This window comes from Nothobranchius furzeri, chromosome 16 (genome assembly GCF_043380555.1).
Source record: "Nothobranchius furzeri strain GRZ-AD chromosome 16, NfurGRZ-RIMD1, whole genome shotgun sequence".
In the NCBI taxonomy this organism is placed as follows: domain Eukaryota; kingdom Metazoa; phylum Chordata; class Actinopteri; order Cyprinodontiformes; family Nothobranchiidae; genus Nothobranchius; species Nothobranchius furzeri.
In genome coordinates this window covers 51,886,466-51,906,948 of record NC_091756.1, presented here as the reverse complement: position 1 = coordinate 51,906,948, position 20,483 = coordinate 51,886,466, and the positions used below count along the sequence as shown (strand labels likewise).

The 20,483-nt window shown below is 40.9% G+C and overlaps 1 protein-coding gene across 4 annotated transcripts; it reads left to right on the top strand.

Annotated features, from left to right (window-relative positions):
* Nucleotides 1-122: 122 nt before the first annotated feature.
* Nucleotides 123-19,009, top strand: plekha1b (pleckstrin homology domain containing, family A (phosphoinositide binding specific) member 1b). Of its 4 annotated transcripts, none has more exons than XM_054749449.2 (13): nucleotides 123-243; nucleotides 3,847-4,032; nucleotides 5,564-5,620; nucleotides 8,685-8,730; nucleotides 9,481-9,578; nucleotides 11,559-11,684; nucleotides 12,218-12,340; nucleotides 12,805-12,873; nucleotides 14,827-14,891; nucleotides 14,970-15,033; nucleotides 15,571-15,660; nucleotides 16,386-16,426; nucleotides 18,439-19,009. In XM_054749449.2, the coding sequence occupies exons 1-13, from the start codon at nucleotides 196-198 to the stop codon at nucleotides 18,674-18,676; spliced, it is 1,251 nt and encodes a 416-aa protein (XP_054605424.2). In that variant the 5' UTR covers nucleotides 123-195; the 3' UTR covers nucleotides 18,677-19,009. The 4 variants fall into 4 exon arrangements, with proteins under 4 accessions (XP_054605424.2, XP_054605423.2, XP_054605422.2 ...); XM_054749448.2 differs by having other exon boundaries at nucleotides 16,386-16,447; XM_054749447.2 differs by lacking the exon at nucleotides 16,386-16,426.
* Nucleotides 19,010-20,483: the final 1,474 nt, after the last annotated feature.

Here is a 20,483-nt window from a genome sequence, read left to right as displayed (position 1 = left end):
CATCACGCTGGAATATTTATCCTGGAACTAAATCGATGACATTTTAGAAGCAGTTTAATTTCAAGAAGCAAAGGGGATCACGTTGATATATCAGTGTTTTACGTTGAAGCTCAACCGGAAGTAGTAACGTTGTGAGCAAACTTGTGCCGTCGCTACTGAAACCGAAACTGGTGAGTGTTTTCTCCTGTTAGCTTGATGCTGGTGCCGGACGGCTGCCATTCTGGACCCAGACTGAGCCGAACTGTGTGAGTAAACCCGCTTCTCGAACACCGCTCGCTCCTTCGGTGTTTGCACATGGACACAAAACTCTTAGATACAACATTTCTGAGTCGCAGCAGAAACGGCTAACCGAGTGGAAATCGGTCGGTGTTTCAGGCCCCACAACATAGATCTCTAGGGAGGATTTGTGCGCTGATGATGGTGATTAAATTAAATTATTTACCGCAGTGATGGATGCCCTGGTACTAAAGGTTGTACTAACGATAATACAAACAAGAGCAGTGTATTTATTTTAAGACTGAGTCCAGAACAACTCATCTACTATAAATCAGCCAACTGAGATTTCCACCGGGATCAGTTAGCGTCAGCGTCCATTTACAATAGAGCTGATACATTTGCTACTGGACATTATTCGTTTATTATAGCACTGTACAAAAGTCCAGATTAAGGCCCAGTGTCTTTATTTTTTGTTGAAACGAGACTCTCATTTAAAACAATCTTAATAGGCAACATCCCGATTCTGAAGAAATCTCAGTGTGACTGTCAGAAAAGAGAATTTTAGACCCAAAAGGGGGAAGAATTCAGTGGTTCATTGAAAACTTGTACAGAACAGCGGATGAATGACGCAACTTTTAAATCTCTAATGGATTTCAAAAGATAAAATCCTAAATATGTGACTTAGAAGATCAGCATCCTCTTCAGGAGAGAGTTTCTACTGTTGTGAAACCTTTTTTATTTTGTGTTTTCATACAATGAAATTATTTTTATTGTTATGTATGATATAAAGAGGAGAATGAAGTATTAACACAAGGTAAGGCAAAGTCATAGAAATTAAAATGATATATTTACACCAGACAGTAGACAGTTTAAATGGCAGCAAGGTTAAAGAACAGAAAAAAGAGGGAAATGTCGAAAATGCCTGGACAATGCAAAGGAAAACAAAAACTTGGACAATTGAAGTGGAACTAACACTGAAACAAATGTTAGCTACAGAATAAAACCTGAAGTGTAAACCAAACCACTGCACACAATACTGAGATAAATGAAGCTTTCAGCTTGTGAATCACCATGTTGGTGTGAGCATGTTAACCGTGCTATCCTGATAGTTTTTAGACTAAAGACATTTGAAAAACTGTTTCTTCTGAGCTGCCATAGCTGAATAAATTAGTTTAATAGCAACGTAAAAACATGTTCCTTCATAAATGTTGTGATAGGATGACTGAAAGGTCACTGCCCAACACACCAGTGGCAAGTCACAACAAACATTATCATTGTTTCTTGTTTGTGCAATAATACCCAGTAAAACAAGGGCTGCACGATTTTAGGAAAACCTGCGATGCGTGATAACAGTGATTAATATTGTGGTAACGATGATATGACTTGCAATAAATAAACAAATAATTAACTCAAGAACAAATACATAAAAAACAAAGACATTTTAAAAAAGACTTAAAAATACACTAAAATGGGAAAAGTAATAATTGTGATCAAAAGATGTGAGGAAATGGAAAAAGAAATTGAACAAGAAAAGGTGATCAGTGGATCCTGGGAAAAGCAGAATCGGCAGAAAAAGCAGAACAAAGCTAACTCAGGTGTTTGCTTGCCATCCAAATTAAGTGCTGCCCGTCTAGGGGGCGGGCATCTAACCTAAAAGAACCCAGATTGGCCAAATGGAAGATTCTGGTGATACGATACATATCACGATACAGGGGAGATGATACGATATATCACGATGTATTGCGATACATTCAGTCAGACGTTACAAGCAATTTTTTTTTACTGAATTTATTGTAAGAATGTTCAATAAACAGTCCAAACTGATACGTAACATGTTTAACATGAGGTATCTGACCCGTGATGGAGGGATTTACATTTCAGTGGTAGAAACAAAACCCGCTGCACACTGCTGCCAACTAGCGGGTGGTGATTGAATTGCGGAAAACGAAAAGAAAATACACAAAAGTTTGCATGTAAATTCTTTCAGGAATTAGATACACGGCTTTTGAATATCGATGTAATAATCGCAGGAAAAAATATCACGCTATATTGCCATATCAATATTTCCGATACACGGCTTTTGAATATCGATATAATATTGCTGAGAAAAATATCACGATATATTGCCATATCGATATTTTCTTACATCCCTAGTGAAGGGCCCTATTTGCTTTGTCAAAGCTTCGTGCTTCCATTTGATTGACAAAATGCATTATGTGTAGCATACATTTGAGCTGACCATTCATTTATTGTGTTTTTTTTTCCTGTTCTTTGCGATATGTGTATTGCGAACGCCGATATTGCGATTACAATATATTTGTGATGTAAGAAAACCCCATGTTTCAATGCTGCAGAACTTTTCATCCCATAGTAACTTTAACTCAAATCAGCTCAAAGCATCCAAAAAAACACTGTAAGTCATAGTTTTTGATTGGGTGAAAGGAGGAAATTTAATAAACACCCTGTATACATAAAAGTTTTCCACAGAATTTGTGCATTATTGCACAACCGTACTTATGATCAAATGTTAGTTTTCAAATCAGAGAAACATAACAGTCTGTTTATAGCCACAGCATTCAGCGACTGGTCACAGAAAAAAGAAACTAGGCAGTAAATCTACTTAAATCCTAATTCCATTTTTGGTTCTTTTTTAAAACACAGAAAAGGTTTCTTTTTACCTTGCTTGCTGACAGTTTCGTTCGCGACTTCACAAGTCAATGCCACTGTCAAGTCCTGCTTTTTCCAACTCTGCCGCATCACACATCTTAAATCAATCCTCAAACGCCCGCATCTTGAGTCATTCACTCATGCATTCATCGCTTCACGTCTGGATTATGCGAATTCTGTCCTGATTGGGATTAATGCTTCAGCCCTAAACCGACTGCAGAAGATTCAAAATGCTGCAGCCAGATTTTTAAGCAACACCGAGCGTTTGGCACCCTCTGTCAGATTCAAGTCGGCCCTTAAAACACACTTTTTCACTATCGCCTTCCCTCTGTGAGACTTTACATGAAAATCCAGCACCGGGTTTATTTTTCTTAATTTAGTTTTTATGATTCAGTAGTTCACTTTTAACACCTCGCACCATCTTGTTGCTTTTTTGGTTTTATTTGTGCCATTTCAAATGGTTTTTATCGTTTGTTGCATTATTTTTATTTATGATAGCACTGTTAACTGTTCTCTTATTCTGTTGTTTTTAGTAGGAATTTTTATCCTTGATTATTTTAGCTATGTTTTTATGTATTTTATCAGATTTTCATGCTTTCATTGTGTTTTGTTGATTTGTTCAAGCATTTGGCTCTTTTATGTACAGCACTTTGGTTAGCTGTCATGCTCTTTTGAGTGGTGCTTTATAAATAAATTGGTATGGTAAATTATTCATGGCCTTTGAATTTCCCAAAACTCTTTCACCAAACTCTAAACACGCACAGATCCAAGAAGAACTTGAACGTTTTGAACACAACACACACAAGAAGTGGAAATGTGGGTTAGAACAAAGAAGACGTACTGAATTCTATGTCAACACATCTGATCTCCAGTCAGAAACATGTGGCTGTAAATTCCTCCAGCATGTCTCTAACGTACAGCCACACCTGTCACTGAACACCAACCTGTTCCTCCGCCTTGCAGACTTCCTGTGATGCCCCAGGGCGGGCCGAGCTGCCCGGTTTTGTGATGCCGTACGTGGACCGACAGAATCGCATCTGCGGCTTCCTGGATATCGAGGAAAATGAGAACAGCGGCAAGTTTCTGCGTCGGTACTTCATCCTGGACACGGAGCAGGGAAACCTGCTGTGGTTCATGGACAACCCTCAGGTGAGTGATTCTGAGTCCGACATCAGCCCAAGTTCAAATCATCTCAAAGTTTGTCATGACATCAGTTTTAGTGCCAGTTCAAAATATTTTTTCCCCCAAAAATATTTTTGTTTGTTCCTTTTTGTGTCATTAAATGTTGCTTTTCAAGTTACAGTTTTTCAGTCTCAGGTTGTCCTTCTGAGGACACCAGAATTTCAGCTCTTGTTTTGTCCCGCATTTCCTGCCAGCTTTTGGGCCATTCTAAAGTTTGCTTCTGTGAAAAAAATATGAATTATTCTTATTTTGCTGGTTTTAGATGTTTTCTGTTCAGTGAAATGATCAGAATGAAATAATTTGCATTTACACAGAAACACAGTCTTGAAATGCTGAAAAATCCCTTCATGCCCCCCCCCCCCCCCCCAACAGCCCAGAATCATCCCAGTTTTCCAAAGTGTCCATGTGGCTCCACCAGCTGTTGCTTCTAGATGCATTATGTCTGAGGGATTGGAGACAGCCCAGACTAGCGCTTTTATCCATTACACACAATGAAATTCAGTCATTTTCCAAACCCTTGTCCTGAGTAGGGTTGTGGGCAGCTGGTGTCTGTCTCCAGCAGTCACCGGGGGACATCCTGGACAGGTCACCAGTCCGTCACAGGCAAAGAAACCTTCCCTGATCTAAAGACATTATTATTTTTAAATCTTATTTAAACAAGAGGAAATAAATGGCCCACACCTTTCAGTCACTCCAAAACGTTAACACTAAAGCATTCATTTGGGATCAAGCTCGATATGATTGAGACAAATGATGAGATGTTTTAGTTAGAAAATGATGGGAACAGCAAACACTGTCGTTTCAGTCATTTGGTGACAAAATGCAGATGACCCAAAAAGAGCAGCTTTTCTAGGAACAAATGGTTGTAGCACACTTTAAAGAGCAAACCGTGGTCAGTTCTGGAAGCGGGAGCAGGTGACGCGTGAAACCTTCCAGGTTGGAGGGAAACGGTGTAAAGAGGAAGTGATGTGTTTATAGAACAGAACTACTCTGAGCACATGACTCCTTTCACCTGGGTGGTGTGTTTCACATTCATGTGCACCGATAATCTGCCCTGTCCAACCTGAAAGTAGAACAATGCTGTCAAACAGGAACCAGAAGAAGAATAGTTAGAGAATTTCAGTCCCTTCTGGCTGCAAAACTCCTAAAATAAAAACTGAGTTTTGGAAGTTTAAAAGTTTATTTTTTTAACTTGTTATAAAGCTTGAACAACAAGTTCCTAAACATGGATCTGTTTTTGTTTGATTTACATTTTTAATCTTTTTTTATTTACATGAACAGTGCTGTGGATGGCGATGCCTCAGTCAATTGCAGTACCTTTAAAATCTGGATTTAAATATATATTAGTGACTGTTTCTGATATATCCTGTCATTGTTGCTGTAAATTAAAATCGTATTCCTTCATGACCGACTGTGTGTATGGTTGCTGTTCTACGGTCATCATCTGTTAGGTCACAAGAATTAATCTAATTTTAATCTTTTTGTTTCGTCTTTCCAGAACCTGCCTAAAGGAGCAGAGAGTGTGGGCTTCCTCAAACTCACCTACATCTCCAAGGTTTGTCCTTCCTCATGCATCCTCAAGTGGTTTTGTCTGTTTTAGACGGACGGAGAATCAGGTGAACTCATTAATGTTTAGGGTTGGGCATCGAGCATCGATTGGAACCGGTTCCAACTTTTAGTTTTTCCCAGAATCGTTCAAAGTTTTTTATTTCGATTCCTAGAATGCCGACCGGAAGAGGAATCCGCGGCCGATCTCCGTGAAAAATAAACGTGATCTGCAAATTGTGATCAACGCTTTTCAGAGCTGATCTCACCAGCTGTCTGTGTGCAGCACCGAGTCCCCCCTCCCCCCACCCGGATATAAACAAACGTGTCTGCCGAACTTTTACTCCGTAATGTAAACTTTAATTCCTGCAGTGTGGAGGAAACGTGTTAAAATATGTCATCACGGTGGATTTAATAGAAGCTTTAAAGAACAAACTCTGGACGGTGTGAGGAGTTTGTCTCACTGCAGAAATAAAAACACACACGCAGCGTCAGCAGTCAGACGCAGCCGCTCACCAACACTCATGTGTGTGTGTGAGCGTCAGAAGGCTGAACAATAACCTGTAGAATAATTAAAGTCATCATGTTAGAGCAGCTTCTCTGTGGTGGACCACACCAACTTCTGCCACAATAAATAATAATAATAATAATAAATCACAAACAAAGTTGTGAACATTGTAATTTCCATTCTGAACTATTTCTGTTGAGTTTTAATGTTTAAAATCTGTTAGATTGTTACTGACAGCAGCTACATTAAGTTTCACTTCCTGTTCTGACTGAATGCTGCTGCAGCATGGAGGTGTAGTTCTCAGTCATCCTGGACATGATCATCCTGAGAGTTTTAGCTGAAAACAGCTGGACGTTCCTGGACGTGTTGGAGACATTTAGCCTCTCATCCCAGAGGCTTCTTCCAGACTTTGGTTGTGGTCAGAAACAAACACACTGGTTGTGCTGCAAGTCTTTTTCTTTTTTTTTCTCCAAAACATGTTTTTGTCTAAATGAAGGTGATGTTGTTCATAGAATAAAAATTCATGTTGAAGTTAAGATGATTTCATCAAGTAGGATCTGTGGTTAGCTAACTCCTGTAAAACACGTCATGTCTTGAAATAATCAGAATCGGTAATCGATAGGAACTGGAATCGAAACGAGGAATTGGAATCGGAATCGTTCAAAATCAAACGATGCCCAGCCCTATTAATGATGAAACACATCAGATATTTTAGGATGTTTTTGTATTCTATCATATTGTTCAATAGTAAAGGACAAATCAACACAGATGTCCATAAACGGACATAGAAGAGAGATCTGATTGAACAAGACTGAAGTTATTGTCTTTTTGAAATAAATGGTAAATGACCTGTATTTACATAGCACGTTCTTAGGGTTCTACAACCCCCCAAGGTGCTTCACATTACAATTAGTCATTCACACACTGATGGGGATGAGCTACATTGTAGCCACAGCTGCCCTGGGGCGCACTGACAGAGGTGAGGCTGCCAAGCACAGGCGCCACCGGTCCCTCCGACCACCACCAGCAGGCAAAGTGGGTTAAGTGTCTTGCCCAAGGACACAACAGCAGCATTCTCTGGTGGGAGCCAGGATCGAACCTGCAACCTTCCAATTACTGGACAACCCAGTCCTTCAATCCTATATCCTTCCTATCTCCTGAGCTAGTAGCTAAGGAGATAGGAAGAATATAACAAGGATAGGATGGAGGTTATTGATCATCTTGGCTCCAGAGGAATAAAGACAAAGACCCAGGTTAGAAATCTTGGTGTCATAACTGATTCAGACCTGAGCTTCTCTGGTCACATTAAGGCTATAACTAGATCAGTGTTTTATCACCTTCATCAAATAGCAAGACTCAGGGGTCTCATGTCCAGACAAGACCTATAGAAACTCATTCATGTGTTCATCCACAGCAGGCTGGACTATTGCAGTGGTCTTTTGACTGGTCTTCCCAAAAAAAGGTGTGAAGCGACTGCAGCTCATACAGAATTTTTCTGCTAGAGTCTTGAGAAGAACCAAGAGAACCGAGCACACCACTCCTGTTCTTAAATCTCTACACTGGTTACCAGTAAACTACTGAATCTATTTCAAAGTGCTTCTACTAGTTTATAAATCACTCAGTGGCATGGGACCAGAATACATGCTGGATCTCCTTCCTGTATAAACGCCCAGCAGGGCTCTGAGATCCTTAGGCTGGTAGAACCTCGGATCAGAACCAAACAGGGTGAAGCTGCTTTTAGCTACTATGCTGCTCACAGATGGAATCAGCTTCCTCATAACCTCAGATGTGTCCCAACGCTGGTAACTTTTAAACCAAAATTTAAAGCCTCCATTGCCTTTGAATGATTGTTTCTTGTGCTGCACGTTCTGCACTGTAACTGCTCAGCCTTTAGCTTTTTCTTTTATCTGATTCTTAAATCCGAATGAAAACTGTTGTATTTAATTTGATCTAAACTTATTTGTGTATTTTATTTATGATGTCATGCTGATTTTGCTGTTCTTGCTCCTGTGTATGAAATGTGCCATGCCTCCCAAAGAGCTTCTAATATTGACAGTGTTGATTGTTCGTGGTGACATAAAGATGTGTATGACTTCATATTACATCTGACTGGAACTGCCAGGCTGCGCAGTGGTTAGAGCTGTTGCTTTGCAGCGAGAAGGTCCTGGGTTCGCTTCCCGGCCTGGGATCTTTCTGCATGGAGTTTGCATGTTCTCCCTGTGCGTGCGTGGGTTCTCTCCGGGTACTCCGGCTTCCTCCCACAGTCCAAAAACATGACTGTTAGGTTCATTGGTCTGTCTAAGTTGTCCTTACGTGTGTGTGTGTGTGCATGATTGTTTGTCCTGTGTGTGTCTGTGTTGCCCTGCGATGGACTGGCTCTCTGTCCAGGGTGTACTGATTGTCCATTGACCGCTGGAGATACCCCCCCCCCCTCCGCGAGCCTACCTGGACAATTGGGTTCAGAAAATGGATGGATGGATAGATGGAACTGCCAGGTCATTGTACCGGGACACTTCTTCTCTTCGCCATCTAAGAGACCGTTTAACTGTCGTTCTCTCCTTCTCAGGTCAGTGATGCCACCAAACTCCGACCGAAAGCAGAGTTCTGCTTTGGTAAGATGTTCCCACTTTCTCCCACACACATCTCAGTTTGCTCTTGGTTTTTCTTTTCACCCCTCCTTTACTTACCGCCTCTTTACCTACACTGTGCCACCAGTGCGTCCATGTCTTATTTGCTCTGGTCATTGTAGTGTAATGGTTATTGGCTCTTTTATTAAAGAGGAACCATTCTACATATTAATTTGAGATATTAATTTTAATAAATTAATAACCAAATTTTATAGAAATAAGAAGACTCAAAGGTTGTTTTCATCGATAAACTGATGATCATATCCGTGTGTCTGTGTCTCACGCTACATCATACTTAATCTACGTATCCCACAACGGAGAGATTTCAGTTCTTTCCTGGCCATCACTGAGACCCGAGACCTCTAAATCCTTGTTCCCCCATCCTTCCTCGTCATTCCACTTCCGTTTTTTCTTCCCTCCCTCCCTTCCTCCCTTGTTTCCTCATCTGTAGAGTTTATTTCCTCCCTTTTGTCCTTTGCTACTTGTTTTTCCACTGCTGTGGAACAAGAGCTCTTTGTCGCTCAATAAGAGGAAACTGTACAATGACAAAGACCAGATCTTTGTGTAAGTATATACTCACATGTGTTTGAATCTAGATGGGATGTTAATATTGAGCCACACATCCTTTGGCCCCTGAGAAACCAGAAACAAGTTGATATTTTTAGACTCCTGTGAAGCTGAGCGTTTTCCTACCTAGGAGAAGTGACCTTTCTCTTGTCTGGTGTCTCTCTGCAGTTATAAATGCAGGAATGAGGAAGATCTATCTGCAGGCCAATGACCAGCAGGATTTGGTGGATTGGATCAGTGTTCTGAACAACGCCACCAAGATTACTGTGAGCCTCACACACTTTGCAGTACACACCGATCAATATTTGACCCTGTTGTTCTTGTTGTTGGGTGACACGTTGTGCGTTCAGCCTCGGGTTATGGCAGATGGAAAATTGCTCATCAGACCAGAGACATCAAGCTCAGAGCAGGGTCAATACAGCGTAAAGGATGACATCAGGAACGCTACAACCACTGTGTTCTGAAGTCTTTGGACAGGTGGCAGGATTTTAATAAATACATGGTTTGTGAGCAGCTTTATTTTTTTTACTGATGAGTAGAGGGGAAAAAGTCAAATTTAACATTTAAGGCTAAATCTTCCCCGCTTTCAAAGAATCAAGTGCTGATTATCCTACAAAGACCTTTCCTGAAACGATAAGATTTGTCAGAGCTCAAAGTGAAAATAAAAGCAAATGGAGTTTTTTTTCCTGTAACTTGTCGTCAGGTGTCACTGCGTAAATATTTCAAGTTTGCTAATTTATATGACAAACAAGATGCTTTAACTCAAATGATGCAACAAAAAGGAATGGTGTCTGGAGTTCAGCCAGAATCTCTCTGGGCTGCAACATGTTGGAGGTACACATACTGAGAAAATGTGAAATATCCAGTTGAAATCAGACTCGAAACAGGTTCCAGATGTCTCTAGTGACTTTGTGACTATTGTAAGAGAAAAGATGGTTGCTAAGTTTTCCTGCAGTGAACGATTCAGTCTTGAATGAGAAAACTGAGAATTCTTGACTCATTCGCTGCCAGACGTTTCCTGGTCGGTAAAGCCCTTCGCTGCCAGCGTTTCTCACTGTTTTTTTAAGAGTCACAGAACGTTGCGCGCTAGGATGATGTCGACGCCAAAACAAAGCAGAGACTCACCTCTTAGGATGAATCAGCGCGTTTTGAGTGTTATCCGTTCTTTGATAATCCGTTGTTGAATTGTGATCGGCAGAAGCGTTTCCGGTTCGCGCCTCACTTTTTTTACAGCAGCGGCTCAAAGCGATCTCCTAACACATGGATTTTCTGTTTCCTGATCACATGATGTGTGACTTATGCAGATGAAGATCGGCTTTAGAGCTGAGATGTTTGTTCTCACGGTGCGGGGGCTCGTTCCGATGCCCACTCAGTAAAAAAAATGCAAATGACGACTTTAGTCGTTTTGTAGTTCGCTAGGCTATCAAACATCAGAAGTGAAATAAAATTCAAACTCTGAGCTTATCTGGTGTTTTTATGAATTTGGTAATAATGTCCTAACTATTTAAAAACAGCTGAGTGGAGGCATGAAATTAGTTAAAGGTGTGGAACTCCTCTGATTATAATCAGTGACTCTGAGTTTCACATGCAGGCTGAACATGAAAATAGTCTCCTACACCTATCTCCTGCATTAGCTTCTGATAGAAAATAGACGGTGAAACTCTAGGATTTGAAAATCCTGACAGATCTACGTCACACTGTCACTTAACATTCATGGACTCACCCATATTGACTGACGACGGAAGTGCTGTTGGTTTAGTGTTCAGGAAACAGCAGAGAACATCTCGACTAGTAGAAGCTAACCATTAGCAACTTAACCACACAGCAGAACTCCTTCAGGCTTGTGTTATTTGTAGAGATAAAACATTGTTGCAGCGCAAACAGAGTCAGTGGTAGGGTCATTAGCCAATCAGAGGCGAGATGTACAAATATCAGGAAATAAGACTCCAAAACCTGTCGTGTTCAGCTCACCTCTGATGTGTTCCAAGTTCCTGAAACTGGCACACCTGGGCTTCTTCCCTCAGAGTAGGACTTACAAGGCATTCATTCCTCCTAGAGACCACTGCAAATGTATTGATTAAACGAGTGTCCCACACCTTAAAGATCAGTCCTAATCTGTTGTCATCGTAAATGAAACCAACCCTACAGATTACCAAGTGGGGCGGCCATCGCAGCACAGCAGAAAATCCCTCTGGTTCCCAGTATAGAGATGATCTACTACATGTTTTCCTCTTGTCATGATTCAGGTGCCAAAACCTGGAGAGGGTCATAACACCTACGTAGAGACTCCTCAGGATGTTCCTGGTGCCATAAAACAAGTCTCTTACAAAACCGAGATCATAGGTGGGGTTCCCATCATTACAGCCACACAGGTGAGTCTGTTCAGCAGCAGCAGGTCCAGTCTTGTCTCTGCTGGTATGCAGCTACAGATCTCACTCAATAAACAGCAAACATATTTGATGAAACAGACTTTTCTTCTAGCTGCTGACTGTTTATTAGTTATCTACATAAACTATAAATCAGTTGCCTCTCCAGGTGCATTGTGGGTTATGTGTGTGATGTTCTGTGACAAAGATGAGACATTATTACTCTGGGTTTACTGCTTAAATAGTTAAGTTATTTCACAACAACATCATCTTGTGACACAAAAAACAAACAACAACGTAAAACATCAGTTTTTCTGTAAAATGCTTAGACAGGATGAATTATGGGATAGTTGCCATGGTGCATTCTGGGAAAGAAAACTGCTACATTTGACTTTGGGGTAATTGATATATTTTTAAATTGTGCTAAACACTTTTGATATCTGATCTCAAGAGGTTTCTAACATTGAAAAGCATGCTGAGGATGGAATTTGTGATGTGTGTGTGTGTGTGTGTGTGTGTGATGTGTGTGTGCGTTGTAGGAGCAGCCTGAAGGGCAGGACGCATTGGATCGAGGGAAGCGGGCTCAGGGCAACTTCCTGTCTAGAGGAGCAACAGATCAGAGTTTTATAAAGGCTGGATACTGTGTTAAACAAGGAGCTTTGGTGAGCGAGCGAGCTAATGTGCTTGCGCGCACGCACACACACACACACACACACACACACACACACTTTTATTTATATGTTTGTGTGGACCTCCAATGACTTCCATTTATTTTAGTAACTCCACTATGCCTTTTCCTAACCCTAATCTAAACTAACCTAAACTCAAAGCTAATTCACACCATATCTCTAAACCAAGCATTAGGGTGCTTAGCATTGTGTGGACCAGCAAAATGTCCCCACAATGTGGAAATGTCTACACACTACAGGTTAAAGTCAAAATGTGTCCACTTAAACATATAAACACACACACACACACACACACACACACACACACACACACACACACACACACACACACACACACACACACACACACACACACACACACACACACACACATACACACACACACACATACACACACACACAGAGGGAACCTTTGATGTTTTTCTGTTATTTGTCAGATGAAAACCTGGAAGAGGAGGTACTTTGTCCTGGATGAAAATGCTTTCAGCTACTTCAAATATGACCAGGTGAGAGAATCAGATGTGCTGCTGCTAACACGAGTGTTTAAACCTGTAATAACACCAGCTCCAGATGTGATCCAGCTATTCCTCTGGAGCCATGTTACAACATTACTATGATGTGTTTGTATTTTATATGTGAAGGAGTGTGTGTGTGAGTTGTTTTCCCTCAGGCTGACGTGTCTACACGCGTCCTGAATCTTTCCTCATATGAGCCACGTGTGGACACATTACTCAATATTGTTGCAGCTACAGCCTGTCTGAGCACATGTGGACACACCCTGTGTGTGTGTGTGTGTGTGTGTGTGTGTGTGTGTGTGTGTGTGTGTGTGTGTGTGTGTGTGTGTGTGTGTGTGTGTGTGTGTGTGTGTGTGTGTGTGTGTGTGTGTGTGTGTGCGTGCGCAGAAGCAGTCGTGTAATCTGACTGATGAAATCTGAACATGTTGATGTTTGGAGACAAACTAAAGTTTAAATTTCTGGTTAATCTTTATCAGGGTTGTTTTTGATGTGGTCTGTAATTTATGGTATGATCACAGTAGGACTCCCACATTAATGAATAAAAACATTTAAGGAAATTTGGGATTATAAATCAGGTAAAAGGACTGACTTTGGATTCTTGTGTAGATAATTAACCTTTCAGTTTGATTGAATGTTTTCTGGTGTAAAAAGATCATCATCAGCTATGAGATTTCTTTTTTCCATTTCTTACTGGGGATGTAAGAAAATATTTTTCCTGCAATATTATATCGATATTCAAAAGCTGCGTTTCACATTTTTGGAAGAATTTACATGCAAACATTTGTCTATTTTTTGTGCAATTCAAAGGCTGGCCACTAGATGGCAGCAGTGTGCAATGGGTTTTGGTTTCACCGTTGAAATATAAATCCCTCCGTCATTTATTTATTATTAACTTATATTTTAGAAGGATCAAACCACTTGAGATGAAACACCTCGTTTACGAGTGGGTCCTCCTATCATAGAGAAATGAAATGCAAGAAGACAGAGGCAGTACACTATAGAATGAAACAAACACAATCCAAAAACCATTAACAAATGACAACTGAGAAAATTAATGAATAGATAACTAAAGAAAAACTGGACAAAATAAATAAGAATAAATAAATAAATGTAATAAATCCTGCTTTGGTACAACAAAAAGAAAGTCAGACAGTGGCTTCAAAACAATTACAGATCGGTTTCACATACTCATAGAGAGAGTTTTTAAACAGGCAAAAAGAGGAAGTGGATCTTATATGAGCAGGTAACTTATTCCAGTCCCAAGGAGCTTTAATGCAAAAGGCAAGTTTCTTAGGTGTGTTCTTGCTGTGTCTTTCTAAATCCATGCTTTCGTTCTTTTTTAAACACAGAAACAGTTTGTAAACAAAACTGTTTCTGTGTTTAAAAAAGAACGAAAGCAAAGGCAAGTTTCCCTACTTCTTTTTTAAAACGAGGAAGAACAAAGGTTAGCTGATCATTTATCCTGGTATCATACACAGAGTTGAAGGGTATTAATAACATTTTCAGGTAAGATGGAAAAATCAAAGAATATACATTTAAAAATAAATAAAAACCAGTGAAATTGTCACCTGGCATTTAAAGAAAGCCATGCAAGACAATCATACATTTGACTGTGGCGTGTTCTTAAAGGTCAGTGTAAAACAAAACGACATAAGCTATTGAATATGATATCAAGGGATTGAAGACATGTAACTGTAGAGGTCTGGTAATGGTTCAGATACCTCATGTTAAACATGTATCAGTTTGGACTGTTTATTTAATTTTCCTACAATAAATTAATTGTAAAGAAATCGCTAATATCGCCTGGTAGAATGTATCGCAATATATCGTGATATATCGTATCGTCTCCCCTGTATCGCGATACGTATCATATCGCCAGAATTTCACCAATACACATCCCTATTTCTAACTAAGTTTATTTATCTGTCGCTTGTCCTGCTTCAGGATCGCGAGGCGCTGAGGGTGATCTCGCTGAAGGAGATCCAGAAGGTCCAGGAGTGCAAACAGAGGTCAGAGATTCTGTTGGAGCTGCTGGTGAGCCTTTTTCTGACAGGGTCAACTAAACACGGTTGGGTTCTGTCCTACAGCGAGCTGATGATGAGAGACAACCTGTTTGAGATGGTCACCACCTCCAGAACCTTCTACATACAGGTGACACTTTTCAACTTCTTAGGTCATCTTCAAGTGAGTCAGGTTTTATTTTCTGTTTTAAATGTTTTTGTTGCACATTAAAGGCTGATAAGCAGTTCATCTGTAATCATTTTGATCATAGTAACGCTTTTAAAGAGAAAAACAAATAAAAAACAAAAAACATGGTAATGTTTAAGTTTTTTAAATTCACATATTGAAGTGTCATGTTGAAGAAAGATTACAGAAAAAACTTTTATCCAAAGTTCTACTAAACCAGTAATAAACAAAATCATTCATTTAGGTTTAAAATAAAACGGGTTTTAAATGAAATGAAAAAGTAAAGTAAATTCTAAAAAAAAATTCGCTAATATCGTCTGGTAGAATGTATCGTGATATATCGTATCGTCTCCCCTGTATCGCGATACGTATCATATCGCCAGAATTTCACCAATACACATCCCTATATGTAAATGTGTTCAGATGAACTGCTTATCAGCCTTTAATGTGCAACAAAAGTAAAAGTAAATGAGACGGATCCTTGTTTTTGTCTGATGTCAGGCGGACAGTCCAGAGGACATGCACAGCTGGATCAAGGCCATCTCCGGAGCGATAGTGGCTCAGCGTGGTCCCGGACGCTCGGCCAACACGGTGTGTATGCACACAGGTGGAGGTGTGCAGCAACTGTAGATAAACTGAGAAAGGGTTGGATAACACCAGAATGTCTTCAGGTTTGAGCAACTGATCCTTTAGTGACTTTTAGAAGAAGTCGTGCCTCCTTGTGGCAGAATGTGAAGTAAAAGGTTTTATTGTTGAATTGTTCCGTTTTTGTTTGTGTCTTTCAGTTAAAATTAATATCCACATTCTTTTATATTTACACTTTTTGTAGATTTACACTCTTTCCAAACAATTTTCAGGATTTTTGTGGTTTTATCTTTTTATTGTCTTGATAATGAGAGATGATGATTAGTGTTTTACTGTCCCACATCCTGTCTCACAGTCTGTAAAACCTCTCCCTTATTTTAAAAGAGTCCCCTTCTCTTGTGTGAAAGAACTGAAACTGCAGGTTGTCCTAAGGAGTTGCCTTTTGTATTTGTGCCGTTTAATTGCAGTAATCTGCAAACTGAAAGTTTTGGACATTTCTTCAGATATGAATGCTTCATGATCAGACTCAGAATTTACATTCAGCAGGAATCGGATCCGTTTTGTAATGGATCAAAACTCAACACTTTTGAACTGTTTATCTTGAGGAACCTGTTAAAGTTCAAGGCCGTAATCTGAGCCTGAGATTCACATGAAGGCGATGTACACCCCCTGGTGGTGGGTGGGTGTATGTGTCTCACCTCTATGACTCAGCTGTAAACTGTTATTTTCAGATCCGTCAGACCCGACGGCTGTCCAGCCCCTGTATGCAGAGGTATACTCCGTTCTGCAGCACGTATGTGACCCCGAGTCCCTTCAACACCCCCATCCCTCTCATCCACCGCTTCTCCCCCTTATTTAACCCAAGTTGGTTCCTGGTTCCTCCGCCACATGAGCTCTCGTTAGTTTGTATGTAAACAGAGCAAACACTGCAGAAAGCTGAAAGGCAGGAATGAAGGATGCAAGTCGATTACTTGCTTTGGGTCATATCTCGAAAGCTGCCTCCTGATGGCTATTACTATAATTATTTATATATCATAACCGTATACCAAGTCAGTGACTCAAACAGATAAAGCGGTATCAGGTGGTTCCTCCCCAGTCCGAGTCCAGCTCTTTATACCACATCCTCCTCTCTGTCCGCTCTGCCATCAACTCAGCAGAATTACTCCAATGTTTTTATTTAGATAAGTCTTAATAATGCTACTTAACATTTTAACATGTGACTTCATTTAACCCGACAACCGGTGTCTCCCTCACAACATGTTGATTTTCTCATGTCTTTGTGTCTTTGGTCAAGCTTGAAGGACGCTGGCAGTCAGTCCACCCCTCAGCTTGATTTTACAGAAACAAACTCATCCTGAGCCTTTTCTGTCTGCCTGCTAACCCTCTCTCATGTCTGTTTTTTCTCTCTGTGTGTGTGTGTGTGTGTGTGTGTGCGTGCGCGCGTGCTCATGGGTGGGTACATGTGTTTGTGTGTGTGTGTGTATGTGTGTTGACGTGTGCATCATGTATCCAGAAAGTGAAGTGTGACAGTGACACAATAACCTTACCCCAATGAGTCCTGCCACCCGCTTCCTGTCCCTCCCACTGCTGCTCATCGTCCAATCACCAGCCCCGCAGCCTCTTAGCTTCCTCACCAATGCTGCTTCATCCTGCCCTGCTCCCTGGCAGCTACAGCATCATTCCTTTGTACGTGAAACTGCATGAGACTTACAGCTGAGAGTGGTGTGTGTGTGTGCGTGTGTGCGTGTGTGTGTGTGTGTGTGTGTGTGTGTGTGTGTGTGTGTGTGTGTGTGTGTGTGTGTGTGTGCGAGCGAGCCACTGTCTCAGACAAGTTGTGCAAAACAGATGCAAAGTGACTGTGATCTTTCTGGATACACGTTTTTTATGGAACCACAAAATTCCTGATTAATTCATCAGAATTCCGAATAAGAAGTTTCACAAAGTTTGTTGTAAATAAAATTTGAGTTCTCATATCTAATTTAAACAGATTTCAAATTTGTTTAATGTTTAAAATTTCCCTACCTTTAACTGTGCAACCGCACATTTAAAATAAAAGTCTCTAAGAACTAAAACGACTGATGACGTGTCAGACAGCCCCCTCTCTCCTCCAGCAGTCAGAAAATCGAGCTACATTTAATGAATTTTATTTTATATCGTGTTTTTACTGTAAACTCTGAGTGTCAGAACAATAACTGACATTTACGTGATTAAATGTAATCTGCTGGAGTTCCATGTTGCAGAGATTTGGCTGCTTTACTTCTCCGCTAATATGAAGTGTTCAGAAAGGTCTCAGGTCACAATCTTTCCTTAAACTACTCTTTGGTCACCAGCAAACATCAGAAGGACAATTCAAAGCAGTTTCCTTTCATCTGTTGTTATTTCGATCTGCTCTTGGTGTTTAGTAACAATCAGAATTGCACTTTTAAACACATAACATTTATTTTTCTAAACTTAGTACAAATATTTACGGTTGAGCACTCTTGGTTTTCCACGTCACATTGAGAGATGGACTCGCCCATCTTGGCTTTTGACTGGGGTGCCTGTGGTTGGTTTCGCGTCCAGGAGAGAATAGAGTACATCTTGGCAAACTTCTCAGCAGATTTGAACCAAACAGTTGAATCTTTCTGAGCTTGCTGGTGAGCAAAGAGACGTTAAACTTCGATAAATAAACCAGTTTTTCTGCTATTTTCTTCAAAAGTTTAAATCATCCATCCCTCCGCCCATCCATTCATCATCCCCATCCTCCTTTTCACCTCACTTCCTTTCTCCTCTTTTTGTCTCCAGGAGCACAGGGACCCCCCCACTCCCTCCTCAGCTCCCCTTTCCACCTTCTACTACGACTTGGAACTACAGCACCCAGAATCCTCAGCGGGTGCTCAGCCTGACACTGGACACTCGCCACCAGGACAACTTTCTGGGCCTTCTTCCGTGGAGGCTCAGCAGTGTTCAGCCCGTGATTATGCCATTTCCGTCGGCACGTTCCCGCCTGTCGCTGCAGGAGACGCTTCGGCCCTCCAAGTGACGGAGGATCGGAGACGCTGCAGCAGTGGTGAGGACCAGCAGCAGCATTCTGAAATGGTTATTACCTTTATGTGAGGACGAACATGGTGGTGGTTAATAAAAAAGCATCCAGACAGCTCAGCTGGTCCGTGGGCTCGGCTTCCTGGGACCTCTGCTCTCTGTCTTCCTGAGTTTTTGTACCGGTGTGTGAATTCATGAGAGAAAATGTTCTGACGTGTTTCAGCCAGAGCTCGGTGATGAGAAGATGTTGGATTCATGTTTGAAACAACCAAAGTTTTGCAGCTCAGATGTTGTCGTGATCTGAAGTTAGAAATGAAATCTTTTCTAAAGACAATCCTGCTTCTGTGTGTTCACATTTTAATCCTCATCTTCCACGACTTAACAGAACGCTTCCACGTTTACCAGAGAACATTCAGAACATTCAGCCGATTTATTAAACGTCTGAAATGTCTTTTTAGTGTCACTAACACAACTTGAATGGTTTTAAATCACATTAACTCTCCCACTGTCTTTATGGGTGTGACCCCGCCAGGAAAGTTGACCATTGAGCAGGACTGATGGTTTATCCCTTGGGTCCATGTGGCAGGGGTGAGGAGTGAGCACCAACCTCACCCCTGCCATGTGGACCTCAAGGGATAAACCATCAACCCTGCTCAATGGTCAACTTTCCTGGCGGGGTCACACCCATTAGGACAGTGGGAGGGTCAAAGCTGCAGTCTTTGGATTCACTTCTCAAGACTAAAAAGTTCCTTCATCTGGGATGTGTTTGTGTTTCTGGAGTTTTAGGAAAATAACTGAAGCTAAATATGGAAATGCAGATCAGGGAGAACCTAATCGGACAAAAGCATTTGGCATTACGAGCTTCTACTGAAAGGTTCTGGGTCTTTTAACAATCTCACATCTCCAGGGACCATGCTGTGGGATAAAACAGTTCGGTGAAAAGGAACTGAATCCCTAAAGAACCCAACCTGGATGAAAGCAGCACCATGTAAACATTCTCTCAGATGGATCGGTTTTATTTTCTTCCTGCTCTCCTGCCTTTAGCTTCATGTTTCCTTGTCACGTTAACGTTTCAGCCGTGGGCTCGTGGGACGTTTTTGGACTCGAGCCACTCTGCAGGTTCTTCCCCCTGCTGGCTCGCTGGTTATGGGTGTTTTTTAAGTAATAATATGTATGATATGTAACATGTATGATACTGACGTTTTATAAACACATGACCTCCCACCCCAGTTGTTCCCCGTGACACATGAGCTGGGTAAAGTGCCTGCATCGATCTTTCTAAGAGGAAATTAAAGATGATCCTTTTTAGTGTGTCTGATTCTAAAACCATGTGCTCTATTTATTAAAAGGTATTAAAAATGATTCACGGTGCTTTTTTCTTTGTGGAACTTTCTAAAATAAAACGTCTTCTAGTTCATTAACTCACACAATGGTTGCATCGATGTCTGTTGATGTTGGAATGGTCTCCACGGTTCAGACGGACGTTACTCAGTAAAGCAGCAACATTTAAAGGAATTGTTTGCATTTCTCAGCATGTGTTGTGAATGTTCAGCTAAAACTAGCTCCATAGCTCTGATCAAAGCCATGTTTGTGTTCACTAATGCAGACAAGCTGTGTTGGCCATCTACATACACACTGAATATAAACAGTTAAATATTCTGAATGACTCATGGAATCTGTTTGTATAAGTCTGAAAAACATGAAAGCAGGAAATTAAACAATAAAACTTAGAGATGCTGAGTTGTTAAACACACAAACAGATGTTTCCAGCTGCGTCAGATGCTCTGCAAAACAGACTGAAACTCCAC